Source organism: Camelina sativa, chromosome 17, assembly GCF_030686135.1.
Source record: "Camelina sativa cultivar CO46 ecotype springtype chromosome 17, ASM3068613v1".
Classification (NCBI taxonomy): Eukaryota; Viridiplantae; Streptophyta; class Magnoliopsida; order Brassicales; family Brassicaceae; genus Camelina; species Camelina sativa.
Window position 1 is genome coordinate 1127226 of NC_141896.1, and position 13727 is coordinate 1140952.

At 37.3% G+C, this 13727-nt stretch overlaps 4 protein-coding genes and 1 non-coding gene across 7 annotated transcripts; 3 read left to right on the forward strand and 2 right to left on the reverse strand.

The window, feature by feature from the left end:
* Positions 1–124: 124 nt before the first annotated feature.
* Positions 125–2344, reverse strand: LOC104754480 (pentatricopeptide repeat-containing protein At1g03560, mitochondrial). Its single transcript, XM_010476679.3, has one exon. The coding sequence runs from the start codon at positions 2245–2247 to the stop codon at positions 274–276; it is 1974 nt and encodes a 657-aa protein (XP_010474981.2). The 5' UTR covers positions 2248–2344; the 3' UTR covers positions 125–273.
* On the reverse strand, positions 2338–6341 carry LOC104754481 (putative protein phosphatase 2C 1). 3 transcript variants are annotated; one of them, XM_087495770.1, is made up of 7 exons: positions 5711–6341; positions 4587–4629; positions 4147–4508; positions 3708–4049; positions 3487–3604; positions 3176–3399; positions 2338–3088 (listed from the first exon to the last, which is right to left on the reverse strand). In XM_087495770.1, the coding sequence occupies exons 3-7, from the start codon at positions 4387–4389 to the stop codon at positions 2600–2602; spliced, it is 1416 nt and encodes a 471-aa protein (XP_087351896.1). In that variant the 5' UTR covers positions 4390–4508; positions 4587–4629; positions 5711–6341; the 3' UTR covers positions 2338–2599. The 3 variants fall into 3 exon arrangements, with proteins under 3 accessions (XP_087351896.1, XP_087351897.1, XP_010474982.1); XM_087495771.1 differs by having other exon boundaries at positions 5574–5943; XM_010476680.3 differs by having other exon boundaries at positions 4147–4629; positions 5711–6004.
* Positions 2350–2421, forward strand: TRNAQ-CUG (transfer RNA glutamine (anticodon CUG)). Its single transcript has one exon. It is a non-coding gene; the product is annotated as a tRNA-Gln (tRNA).
* A 1347-nt stretch (positions 6342–7688) lies between the features above and the next one.
* Positions 7689–8667, forward strand: LOC104754482 (photosystem II repair protein PSB27-H1, chloroplastic). Its single transcript, XM_010476681.3, has one exon. The coding sequence runs from the start codon at positions 7924–7926 to the stop codon at positions 8443–8445; it is 522 nt and encodes a 173-aa protein (XP_010474983.1). The 5' UTR covers positions 7689–7923; the 3' UTR covers positions 8446–8667.
* Positions 8668–9435: 768 nt separating this feature from the next.
* Positions 9436–13390, forward strand: LOC104754483 (uncharacterized). The gene is made up of 5 exons (XM_010476682.3): positions 9436–11735; positions 11849–12072; positions 12244–12430; positions 12514–12691; positions 12781–13390. The coding sequence occupies exons 1-5, from the start codon at positions 11643–11645 to the stop codon at positions 13032–13034; spliced, it is 936 nt and encodes a 311-aa protein (XP_010474984.1). The 5' UTR covers positions 9436–11642; the 3' UTR covers positions 13035–13390.
* Positions 13391–13727: the final 337 nt, after the last annotated feature.

The following is a 13727-nucleotide window of genomic DNA, read 5'->3' on the forward strand; positions in this document are numbered from 1 at the left end:
TATAAAACAAAGTAATAATTTATTAGAACGTTATAAATAATTACAAAAAAAAAGGAAATCTCTATTTCAAGAAAAAGATGATGATTATGCTTCAACAATAGAAGCCTCTGTAATGGTCTGAGGGTTTTGGTTTGGTTTTCGTTGACGAAGGAGTCAACGCCAGAATCTCTGTGACGTTCAGTTAACTTGAAAGAACAATGTTACATCAACTAATTAAAAATTCTTAAACCCAATCGTGCGCAGTAATGAAGATTCTTAAAAAAGTCACGTAAGTCAAAAAGTATCATCATCAAGCAAAGTCCTAAACTTGACACGCCTTTTCACACTACCCATTCTCTCATAACCAATCCCAATTTTGCTATGCATTAGCTTCATTGCTAAATCTGCTTTCCCCACTTTCCTCAATGCATTGATCATCACTGTCCTGATCCTCCCTGGCACTTCTCTCCCTCTCTCTGTTATCCCATCTGCTAGTTTACATGCTTCCTTTATCCTACCAGCTTTACACAGTGTATTGATCATATCTTCACACGCTGCATCAAGTATCACACCCATTGGAGCTAACTCATCCAGAATCTTACACGCTCTCGCCACTTTTCCCGACAGACAAAGACCAGTTGATAACGCCCTGAAGCAAGCTGCCGTTGGTGTTATCCCTTTATCTATCATCATGTCCCAAAGCTTTAACGCTTCTTCGTTTCTATGTTCTTTGAACATTCCCGATATGAGTATTGTGTATGTATAAACCGTTTGATCACAACCTTCTTCTTCCTCCATTCTCTTAAACAGCGTTATCGCTTCATCCACTTTCCCATGCTTTGTAAACGCATCGATCAGTGCATTGTAACAGTATGAATCCCTTGTGCATCCTTTTTCAGACATTTCTTCAAAAAGCCTCTCAGCTTCATCTATTCGACCAGCTTTTCCTAAACCGTCGATAAGACTAGAATAAAACATTGAATTGATAGCCAATCCATTAAACCGGCAAGTCTGGAAATAGTCCAACGCCTCTACCACTCTCCCGTTTCTACACAAACCATTAACAACAACGGAATAAGTCACCACGTCCGGTTCAAACCCTTCGTCTATCATTCTATGTAAAAGCCTTATCGCGTCTTCAACACTTCCGCTTTTCGCATAACCATCAATCAGAACCGTGTATATAGCTACATTTGGTTTAGACCCTTTACGGATCATACTCTCGAAAACAGCATACCCTTCATTCAATTTCCCTTCCTTACAAAGTCCACCAATCACCAAGCTAAACGCATGAGGCGGGACTTGAATTCCCTTCTCATCCATCTCTTGATACAAAGCCACACAAGAACCAAAGTCGCTATCTGCATAACAAGCCTGGATCACTGTCATATACGTAATCTTATCAGCCTCAAGGCCTCTCGTCTCCATATCTCTAAGCTTCTCCAAAGCTTTCTGTGTCTGCCCTGCTTTACAATAACCTTTAATCATCGTGTTATAAGTCACAACATCAGGTTTGATCCGCCCACTTTCCATAACCTCAAAAACACGCTCTGCAGAATCAACAAACATAGAGCTAACTAATCCATTCATCAAAAAGTTATAAGTATACAAAGTCGGCTCAATCCCATTCTCTTTCATTCTGCGCCAAACCCACAACAACTCCTCAACCATTCCAAGCTTCCCAAAACTCTTAATCAAAGCATTTGCAGCAGCAACACTCATAGGAAACTCAAACTTCCTGATTTCACAACAGAGAAACCTAATTCTATCCAAATCTTTTGCCAGAGCCAATACATCAACCAAGGAGACATAACACTCGAGGCTATGCGTATACTTCTTCTGCTTACCAGCCCAACTAAAGAATCTCCAAGCAATACTTGGCTTTTCTTGAATCTCATCAGACTTCAACACAAACGAAACAAAACTTGGCGATAGTTTGATAAGGAACTTACAGCAGAAACCGTCTAGATTCGATTCCATGGAATCTGAGCCATCTAAAAGGTTGAGAATTTGGCTTACCCATGGAGATGGCTTGAGATTACGACTCGATTTCACCAAATCGGAGACATCGTTAAAGGGTTCTACCCATTCCGGAGGAGGAATCGAGCTGCTGCTGCTATTGAACACCCACCTAACACTTCTCCTTGAACACTTTGAATCATCATCCAACAACAAGCCGTCATTTTTGTAAAGACAGAGAGATTGTGAAGAAGACTGCGGACGATTCAGAAGAGCTACACAAAAGTGCTTCCGGTAAAATCTTCGCATCGGTAATATCGTTAAGCCGCCGGTGCGGCAGCGACATTAGTCATATACTCTCGAACACTCGGTTTTGATTTTTAAATGGATGTGCAAATGTAAAAAACAAATGGTCCCATGGTCTAGTGGTCAGGACATTGGACTCTGAATCCAGTAACCCGAGTTCAAGTCTCGGTGGGACCTTTTTTTGTTTTATCTCACAAAGTTTTGATTCTTTTTTTTTCAGAGTTCATTCAAATACAGATTTTGAGATAGTGACCAAAAGACCTAAAGACATTTACTTACATATGCTTTCCACAGGCATTTCACTTTAAGAATAAAACATTTTTATTTCCCTCAACAAAATCAGTTCAGAAAATAATCAAAAGCCAGGTCTCAACAAGTCTTCTGGTTTCTCTCCAGGGAATCTCGGAAGTTGGACAAGAGAGTTGACTCGAGTAACACCTTCTAGTCCCGACCAGTTCTGTTCTCCTTCCTTCGTTGTCTCCTTCTTTGCATTCTTACCAGTCTCCGCTATCACATTACCGTAACTGTTGTTTTCTAGATCCGTTGATGATGATGACCTGACTGTGACGTTTCTCTGAAGACACGGTTCTGCTCCCTGGCTTTCATCTGATTCTGCTGCGTTTGTTGCTGAGGAGAAGCCTTGTTCTTCGTTATCTGATGACTCTGAGTCCATTCTCCCGTCTAGAAACAAACACACAACTGCACAGTCATCCATCTTCGAAGTTGGGTACTTAAGTTTCCATTCGCGTACAGCTGAATCCACCACGAGCCTAGCCGCTGATCCCCGGCTTGAAGCTGATGCTACGACTTCAACCACTTCTTCGTTGCTTAGCACATCCCACACCTATCAAACCAAAGGTTGATATCATCAGTAAAAAGAAATTCATATTGATAATGCTTAGAAGAATCTTTAAAAAGTTCGGTGCTTTACTCCATCTGAGGCCAAGACAATGAACTGATCTCTATCTGTAAGAACACGGTGAGAGAACTCTGGTATTGAAATCACACCGTAGTCTTTCAGACAGAAATCACCGAAAGCTCTTGCCATAGCTAATCCAGGAGCATTATCAAATGGTAGCCAAACTCGTGACACCTCTGGCTCGTCTTCTAGTGCAAAGACACGACCTTTACACTGTTTGATCCTCTCGGCTTCCCCTATTTAACAATATCTAAAAAGTAAGACTAAATGAAAAAGGTAGAGATGGGAGCAAATATCACAAAATGTTGCTAAAAGCATAATACTTGGTAAGTCAGGCTTCAAGTCAACTGTTAGCTGAACTGCAACCATCGAGTTGTTGTTGTCTTTGGACCCAAGTATCGCCCGAGAATCCCCAATGTTTCCCATGAATAAATTTGACCCCTGAAACAACCAAACCACATCAAAACCGATACTTGGAAAACACAATGGAAGTCCCGAGGAAGATTGTGTTTGAAACCAAACAAAAAACAGATGTCAAGATTACCTGTTTAATGATTGTAACAGCAGTACAGCCACTGCAGAAGCATTCTAGATTAGGATGAGATCGCAGTTCCTTATCCATAGCATTGAATGATTTCAAGAAAGCTTCTTCCCATAAGATATTCAATTTATCCTCCTCAGTAGTAGATTCTTCCTTATCAGCTTCTAGGCTATCGGGTTTGCTTGTACGAGTTCCTGTGGATCCGTTTTGCTTTGACTTAGTGGAATTCAGGAGAGCCAGCAACTTCACAGGCAATGAGTCTCTCACTTTACGAGCAACAAGATGACCATGGGGACCATGTCCATCAAACACGCCACAAAAGGTCACATCTTTCGACATAAAATCCTACGAAAAAAAAGACAAAACCAAATCCTACTTACTTGGGGAACACAAAGTTCTAATAAACATCATTGAGGAAGAATAAGAAGAAGAAGAAACTCACTTCCCATACGATCATGGCGTCCTGATTAATACCCTTGCGTCCCTGTTGAGTAAAAATACAAGAACTCCTACTCTTTCCATTGCCGATGATTCGATTCGGGATAGAGACCAAGTTATGAAGCGAAACGATGCGGTCTGAAAAAGCTCCCTTCCCCATTTTGCTCCCACAACATCCCATCCCGAGACACGGTCGATGCATAGACTCTTCATTGCTCCACGTACTCTTAGAGACACAACCCCCCATTGGTCAATGCAAGCATACACTATGGATCTGATCGCAGAGAGACTGTGGAAAAGGGACAAAAAGACTTTCTCCTTTTGTTCCAACACCGGATCCCCAACCCCCAATGTAAAAGGCTTTAGCTACAGATTTGGTCAAATCAAAGAGCTTTAACACAAGTTCTATTTTTTCTATATTAAAATACTCTTTGTGGGCAAAACCTTTTCTTCGAATCTTGGTCAATGATGATGCATGGACCGTGAGCTGAAAAAAAAAAATGATCTAGTGATTAGTTTATTGCAAAGTTCCAAAAGAGAAAAGCAGACGCAAACAAGTCATAAAGAAGAAAACCCGGCATGTGATTTTAGCAATAGAATATAAAGATATTTACTAAACAGCCTGTCCTAATTGTTTGGTATTGGACCATCCTTAAGACTCTCTATGGCTCCATGTTTTGTAATGTTTTCATCACTAATCCTTGCGAATAAACTAATCAAAACTAAGAACCCAAAAGACAGGAAAACAAAAAAAGCATACAAATCAAGAACAGAGAGTGTCCCAATATGTCTCATAGAGTCACATGAATCCAAACAATTGTTATTGGGACAAATTGCAAGATGAAATAATGAAACAAGTTTCCATACAACTCTTTTGACTTTGAGAAAAAACAAAAGTGAACAGATTTTTCAAGAATTATTGTTTAAGAAGAGTCTGATCCTAAACCCTGCACTACACACATTTGGTTTGATTACAGGTTCTCATATAATGACTCCCTTAAATCATCAATTATAAATCTATCCATTGAGAAACAAAACTGATGATGTAAATCTCCAAAGCCTTATCTAAGTAGTTTGAGCAAAAGAGATAACTTTATATGGGTTTTATATAAGAGAGACAAATATAGCAATGCTGCAACATAACAAAACCCTAATTGTGAAATTCCAAAGATTCTGCTAAATGTCTAAAAACAGAGGATTTCATAATTCTTTTTACTAAACTCATGAATTTGGACATTGTAAGTGGACAGAGAGATGAAAGTAAAAACCCCAAAAGAAAAAGAGAACAACAAAAGGTGGGATTTTTAAGTGTAAAAGCGATTCACTTTTTAAAGAATCCAATTTTAGATAAATGGATCTGCGAAAGATTCAATAACTTTCCTAGACAACCCCCTCAAACAATACAGAGTGGCAACAAAAATAAGAACAAACCAGGATCATCAGAGAAGATCTTTCTACCAATACTCGCACGCCACGAGCCAAGCCAGATAAGATTACACACAATAGAAGAAACAAACGATAAAAAAAATGTAAGGAATTAGAGAAAATCAAAGCAAAAAAGAACGAACCTTTGAGTAGGAAGGATCATGAACAAATGATTCGCAGACAATGACTATGGAAGAGTGCGAAAGAGAGAGAGAGAGAGAGAGAGAGAGAGAGAGAGAGAGAGAGAGAGAGATTGAGATTGAGTAGTAGTAGTTGTTGTAATATGTAAGTGGCAGAGATGGGTGAGAGGTCTCATTAATTGAAGAAAGCGAAGAAGCAGAGAGAAGAAGATAAAGAAAACAAAAGAGCCTTCCCCACAGAATCTTTTTCTGCTTCTCCCTTCTTTCATGTTTCATCCAAATCAAATTTTATTATTTACTTTCCTATATGTTTACTTGTAGTTTTGGCTTTTAATAACTAGTCCACACATACCAAAAAAAAAAAAAAAACACAGAGATTTGAAAATTCAAAGTTCAACTTATTAAATGTAATTAATGGTTACAATATGAATAGTATCATGAATTAATTTATGCAATTCTTTTTGCATGTTATATAAATATAAATATTATACATGAACCTTGTGACTTTATAATAAGTATATATCAAATTCGTAGAGATGTTTTTACGTTATTATTTTTTTTGGCAGCAACGTGTAATTTAAATTGGGATGTTGATGTATCAACCACAATAGTATAAATTATGAGGTTATGTCATGTTTTAGAAATGTGTTAATACTTTGATATATATAGTTAATGTGTAATAGTAGTATGCGATTAGCTATTATTCTAGTTTACTTTTGTTTTTTTGGGGTGTCCTAAATTAAAAAAGCAAGACGACAGAAGAGACGAGAATTGACTGACTTGCAAAGGTTTGGAAAGAGAGATGAGTTGTTGTTCAACTTTGCTCCACATCCTATAGTCAATCCAACTTGTTCTTTTCATCTTCCTTCATTATTTTCAGTTAAAGTTTCATGCATTTTCTTTCACCCACCCAAACAGTGCATTTAAAAGAGAGAGGGAGAGAGAAGTAGATGTGTGTGTTTTTAAGGCGAGAACTATATGGTTTGGTAAGTCAAACAGAGATGTTTTAGCTTCTTGAGTTATTAAAATGCAATAATTTAATAATGGGAAAGATAATCAGTTTCTTTTTAAAAAAAAAATCATGTTTTAGGGAATCATGATATCCACAACACTTGTTATTAATTTGTTTTTTATGCGAAGTGATTTTTTTTGTAACAATAAAACCTAAAGGACAGGTTGGTTGGTAGATCATGACTATAAATGTGTAAAATTAGATGGAGTTTTAAAGCTTTCTTTCCCATTTGGTTGTGTTGACAAATCGTTCACGGCGTTCCCGCGTTGGCCTTTTTAGCTTTCGTTTTTCTTTTTTTTTTTCCTTTTTCCTCTCTTTTCACACTTGCCCAATCAAAGTTGATTTAATTAAAAAAAAAAAAACAGCTTATTATTTATTGCACGTATACTTTTTATTCCAAACAGCTTACATTCATATTTCTCCACACTTATTCTTTCTCTTATTAAATCGTAATTATTATAGATTTTGCCATCCACCCAATCTTAAAAATCTAGAAGAGTAGTACATACATTACAATCATAAATAAGTTTAATTGATTAAATCATGGATGATGGATCCATGTTGTGTTACATTGGAACAAGATTCTTATCTTTAAACTGTTTTTAATACATATCACGTCTATTTGTTGCACATTTGGAATATATAAATTGCACTTTCATCTAAATTTTGTGATAATTTTTAAAAATAGAAACACAAAGGGTTCATCATTAATCATCATCAGTATCCCATGTGTATGACAGCAAGAGAATGTCACGTGTTTGTGGGTCAATTTAAACGAATCCTTCATCATCCTCTACTTGCATTTTCAAAAACTGAGTAAGGAGGCCACGCAAAAAAAAATGACTCACCACCACACCCATCATCAGGTGGGGTTCGACCTATGGGCTTCAATGGTTTAATTTGAGTATATGGGCCTTCTCTTTAGTTTGGGCTTTAGATTTAAAAAACAAACGAAGCTCAAAAGTGTAAAAAACAGAAACAAAATCATGACCTGGCAAGTGGGACCCAGAGAAGATCTACAACAAAGAAACTCATTGCTTCACTTTCATGTCTGATCCCTCAATCTAGATAAGAAGATAAGGAGGAGGGACACGTGTCACAAATCTAACACACCGAAACACATTTCTCCGATTTTTTTACCAACACACAAAACAAAAGAAACTCTCTTCATTCTCTTACTCCTTTTTTTTTTTCTTTTCCGACAATGGCTTCAGCATCAGCGACAGCTACTCTTCTCAAACCCAATCCTCCGCCGCATAAACCGTCCATCACCGCCTCCGTATCTCCGCCTCTTCCTCCCCCACGTCGCAACCACCTCCTCCGCCGCGATTTCCTCTCTCTAGCGGCCACATCCACGGTTCTGACCCAATCAATCCAGTTTCTAGCTCCGGCGCCTGCCTCTGCCGCCGAAGATGAAGAGTATATTAAAGATACATCGGCAGTGATCAGTAAAGTTAGGAACACGCTTTCGATGGCGAAGACAGATCCGAACGTGGCTGACGCTGTGGCTGAGCTGAGAGAAGCGTCCAACTCATGGGTTGCCAAGTACCGGAAAGAGAAAGCTCTTCTCGGGAAAACTTCTTTCCGGGACATTTACTCGGCGTTGAATGCGGTTTCGGGTCATTATGTGAGTTTTGGTCCGACGGCTCCGATTCCGGCGAAGAGGAAGGCGAGGATTCTTGAAGAGATGGAGACTGCTGAAAAAGCTCTCTCAAGAGGCAGATAAGATCATTACAGTGTGAGTGAGAGACCTAACAATTTCTTGAATTCGCTTTTTCTAAAAAATGCCTATCAAATTTATATGAGAATAGAAACTTGAATTCGCTTTGCTCTCTGATGCCTCTTTTTTCCCTGTGTAAAATACTTAATGTCCTGCATATGATAATTTGCTTAATTATCATTTATCAGAGATACACTTATCTAGTAATATCGAGTTTTATTTTCTCAATCTTTACTGGATCAATTCTCGTGTCCCTTAACTCATAACTTCGATTAACTCTCTCTACTTTCCTAGAAAATTTGTTTACACTTTCGTTGGTTTTGATAGTACATCATTAGTTTAAGTTACATTCTTTGTATCTCCATCTATTAGAAAATCATGTTTCAAAAAGAAGGAAAAAAATTATTAGAAAATGCATTATTGGATTTGGATAATTTGCATCGGATGCTTTTCTCAAAGACTCAAACTAACAAGATTGAGTCTATGAAAAGCATTTTCTATGGCCCATATCTGAAAGCCCACAAAGTGTGTGAGGTTTGATCATTTTAATTTTTAAGTGGCCGCCACTACTTTAGTCTGCTACGGTCTACGAGCATGAAAAAACGTCTTTTTCATACCTGGACAATTACACTAGGTTGAATTCATACATCGGATTATCGACTGTGCTAAAACATACATTTAGTTTTAAAATATATGAATTTCATACCTAAACTTTCGATTTTGTGCCTAAATATACAAAAACGTGTTTAATATGTAACTCTGTTAATTTTTCTGTTAAGTAAGTCTGACGTGGAATCCACATGTAGAGATAGTAAAACGACGTCGTTTTACATTTAGTTGAGAAATTAAAATTAAACCAAAATGTCTAAGTCTAGACTTGAACTCCAGACCTTTAGCATTCAAACCAACAAGTTTAAGACCAACTGAGCTACCGAACATTTTCTTAAGCTTATAAACGTATTATATATATAGAATAAATAACAGTTCCAAACAAACAGAGAAATCTCCAAAAAAAATCTTTGGTGAAGAAAAAACATTCGCCGGAAAAGGGTTGCCACCGTAGCTTCACCATAAACAAAATCAGATTGCTAACAAATTTCAATTTCTTCTCTCTCCCTCTATTTCAATTCCTTGGTTTACTGTTTCCTTTAACAACCCAAAGATCTCAGATTGTTAACAAATTAAGAATTTTGAGCAGTTTGTATCAGTCATGGCTTCTCTTACCAACAAAAATTCCTCCTCTTCTCCTCCAATCCCTAACAGACCAAACCCTAATCCCAGAAACTCAGAAGCCGGTGACCTGTTACGGCGGAGCTTTGGTGGCAATTCCGGCGGGAATAATAACTACGAGTCGTTTGACGAAGGTGTGGAAGAGAAACCCGACCCGACCAAACCTTACACTCTCGGACCCAATATTTTTTGGGGATTTCTCAGGTTGTTCGGAGTTATTATGTTATCATATATATATTTGTTCGTTCGTAGAACAAAATCTTCAGTAGCTCAAATGGTATTAAACCGCTGATTTGTATGGTAAAGGTTACGGGTTCGAGGCTAGGGTAAGTTGTTTTGGTTCAATTTTAATTTCTCAACTAAATGTTTCTGTACATGTTGGATTCCACGTCAGATGGATGTAACGGAAAAATTAACAGAGTTACACATTAAACACGTTTTTATATATTTAGGCACAAAATCGAAAGTTTAGGTATGAAATTCAAAATTTAGGTATGAAATTCAAATATTTTAAAACTACATGTATGTTTTAGCACAGTCGATAGTCCGATGTATGAATTCAACATAGTGTAATTGTCCAGGTATAAAAAAGACGTTTTTCCCTACGAGCATACGAACATGTCACGTGCAGAGGGCCACACGTGAACTACCACATGGCTAGTATATTTATAGGCTTTCAAAAGGTCATAATCTTGATTAGTAGTACTAATTTGCTTTTAGAGGTAAACCGTAGGCTGTTTGCTACATTTTGCGAAGTTCGACGTAATTAATAATTTACACGTGTGTATCGGATACGCTAATAGTCAACTAGTAGTATTTCACTGACCGACCTATCACTCACCTATCCGATACGTTAAAATTGATGGATGTAAATAACGACCGTGTTTGCCGCTAAACTGCTCTATAATTACGCCTAATGTATGTAGTAGTTTATTTGGTCAATAGTCCGTCTCAAACATTATTTAAAGAATAATCTTACAAGTTACAAGTCAATATATTAGTGGATATCCCTGATGCAATATCCGCGAGTTAGTAATAATGGACGGATACGCAGCGCTGCGGATACGAATTGGATAATGAATTAAAAAGCAGCTAACACTCACAGGGCTACTTAATCCACTTGCTACAGGTGGACGAGGAAATTTGGTCAAACTTAATTTTTTTTTTGCATTTTTTTTTTTAATATAAACAAATTGTTTTTTTTTTTCGGGTGTGCGTCGCTGATCATCATCTCATTAAACCAAAAGTCCAAAACCATTTGAGAGAAATTTGCGTCTGTGAGTAAAGCAATTTTTAAAAAAAGAAATTTTGGAAAAACTTTTCAATTCTCAAACCAGAATTCCCGAGAAAAACTTTTTGACTTTCCCGGGAAAATCTCTTTCCTTTCTCCTCCTTCCCCTTTCATTCAACAAAAGTTCTGACTTTTTCTTCCTATCTTCTTCTTCTTCTTCTTCTTCTTCTTCTTCTTCTTCTGTGTTTCCCTAATTTTCTGGCTTTACCTTTTTTTTTTTTTAATCTCTCTTGTCGATTGATCTGACTTCAAGATTAGAGATCTCGACGCGTGGCTTCTGTTTTTCTTTTGTCTCGGAGAATCTCACACACAGAAAAAGATTAAAAAACTGAAATAGAAAAAGAAAACAATATTCGATCGATATTGCTTACTCATTGTTTCTCTGTCTTCTCCAATTGTAATCGTTTTACCCCATACTTTTTCGTTCTTGAAAGCATCGATCTTTTTTTTTTTTTTGTGTTATTGCTTGTCCCTTAAATTCAGCTTTCTTCATACATAACGTCGAAGCTCAGAAATCTAAAATACTCCCTCGCTTGCGTCCCTCTCTCTCTCTCTCTCTTTCTTTCTTTCTAAAAGCCTCATCTTTCTTTCTTCTCTCCTCCATTGAAGAAGAAGAAGAAACCCAATCTCTCTCTCTCTCTCTCTCTCTTTCTCTCAATTACGGTCGAGAAGAAGCAGAATCATGGTGAACGTTAAAGGGTCTACAAAAAAATCGAATCTTGATCGATTCCTTCATTGCATAACACCTCTTGTGCCACCCCAATCTCTTCCCAAGGTTTCAAATTACGTTTCTTTCTTGTATTTTGTCGTTATCCAAAAAAAAAATTAAATGTGTGATTATTATTGATTGATCGATTTTGGTGTTTGTTTAATTGTGATCTGCTGCAGGCGGAGAATAGAACCCTAAATCGATTGTGGCATCCATGGGAGAGAGAAAAGGTTGAGTTTTTCAGGTTGAGTGATTTGTGGGATTGTTATGATGAATGGAGCGCTTATGGAGCTAGTGTTCCTATTCATCTTTCCAATGGTGAATCTTCTCTTGTTCAATACTACGTTCCTTACCTCTCTGCCATCCAGATTTGCACCTCTCACTCCTCCTTGATCACATTAAGGTTTGATCCTCATCCCATTTTATAGATCAGATTCTAAATTTGAAATCTTTATCCAGAATTTGAAACCATTAGAATGAACTTTGAAATAGATTGTGTTTTCTGGTTTAGCAGCATATGAAGGAGCTACATAATGTTTATATCTGATTAGTTTTTGGGTGTTGGTTTGATTAGGGAAGAGTCTGAAGATGGGGAATGTGAGGGTAGAGATCCTTTTAGCGATTCAGGTAGTGATGAGAGTGTCTCTGAGGAAGGACTTGAGAACAACACGCTCTTGCATCCGAATGATCGTTTGGGTTATCTTTATCTCCAATACTTTGAGAGATCAGCTCCTTATACCAGAGTTCCTCTCATGGATAAGGTTGGTAGATAATATATATACCTTATGTAGCCCCATCCGTTAACGAATAAACATCTCAAATGATGTTTTGATTTGATTTCCAGATCAATGAATTGGCTCAGAGATACCCTGGATTGATGTCGTTGAGAAGCGTAGATCTTTCTCCAGCTAGTTGGATGTCGGTAGCGTGGTACCCGATTTACCATATACCAATGGGAAGAACCATCAAAGACTTATCCACTTGTTTCCTCACTTATCACACTCTTTCCTCTTCTTTCCAAGGTGAGGAAGATTCTCTCTGGTCTATATTACTATCTTTTAACTTGGTTAAATTCACTCTGGTTTTAATAATGCTTTTGTAATATTTGCAGATATGGAACCAGAAGAAAATGGTGGGGACAAGGAGAGGATGCGGAAGGAAGGGGAAGACATAACTCTGCTCCCATTTGGGATGGCTACTTACAAGATGCAATTGCAAGGCGATGTTTGGCTTTCGCAGGATCATGATGATCAAGAAAGATTGGCTTCGCTTTACAGCGTTGCAGATTCTTGGCTAAAACAGCTTAGGGTCCAACATCATGACTTCAACTACTTCTGCAGTATGTCAATGACTCATCGTGGCTAAACCTCCGTTGGATGACAACTCTGATGTTGTTTGCTTGTTTCCTCATATATAGTCTAATTCTTGCTTTGTGCTGGAATCACTGAATCGACCGATTCAGTTGGCAGTGTTTTTGGTTAGTATATAGCGTTTTGAGTCTTCTAACCTTTGAGAAAATATATGTCGTATATAGAGTTTGTTTGCTTGTTGAAACAGAGTAATTTGTTGTTTGCTTGTTAAAACAGAGTTATTGTTTCTTATAAGTTATACTCATGGTCAGGAGGAACATAACTTTATTGTGTGCCTCAGTACCGTTACTGAAATAGTAATGTAACGAACTAAATCATGTGAATATAGGTTTTTTTTTTTTTTAAGTAAAATGGGAGTGACAAATTTATCCTGAATTTAAAAATCAGATCTTTTAAATCAAACAACATTTTTTATTTTTTAAAATTGATCCTAAATAATCCTGAATTAACATATTGGAGAAGTGGTATAAAATCTACAGGGAGACTTTTATTTATCAATCATGGTTTGCGCAAGTTGATATGAACAAAGTTGGGACCTTTTATGACAAAAATGTCAAATATATGAGAGGACAAAAAAATGATTTCGAAGTTTGACTTTATTAGGTTTTTGATGTTTTGTTTGGTTTCTCCACCAAATTTTCTAGGCATATATGCCAAACTTTTTATCTTAGTTACTGACAAAAAAATA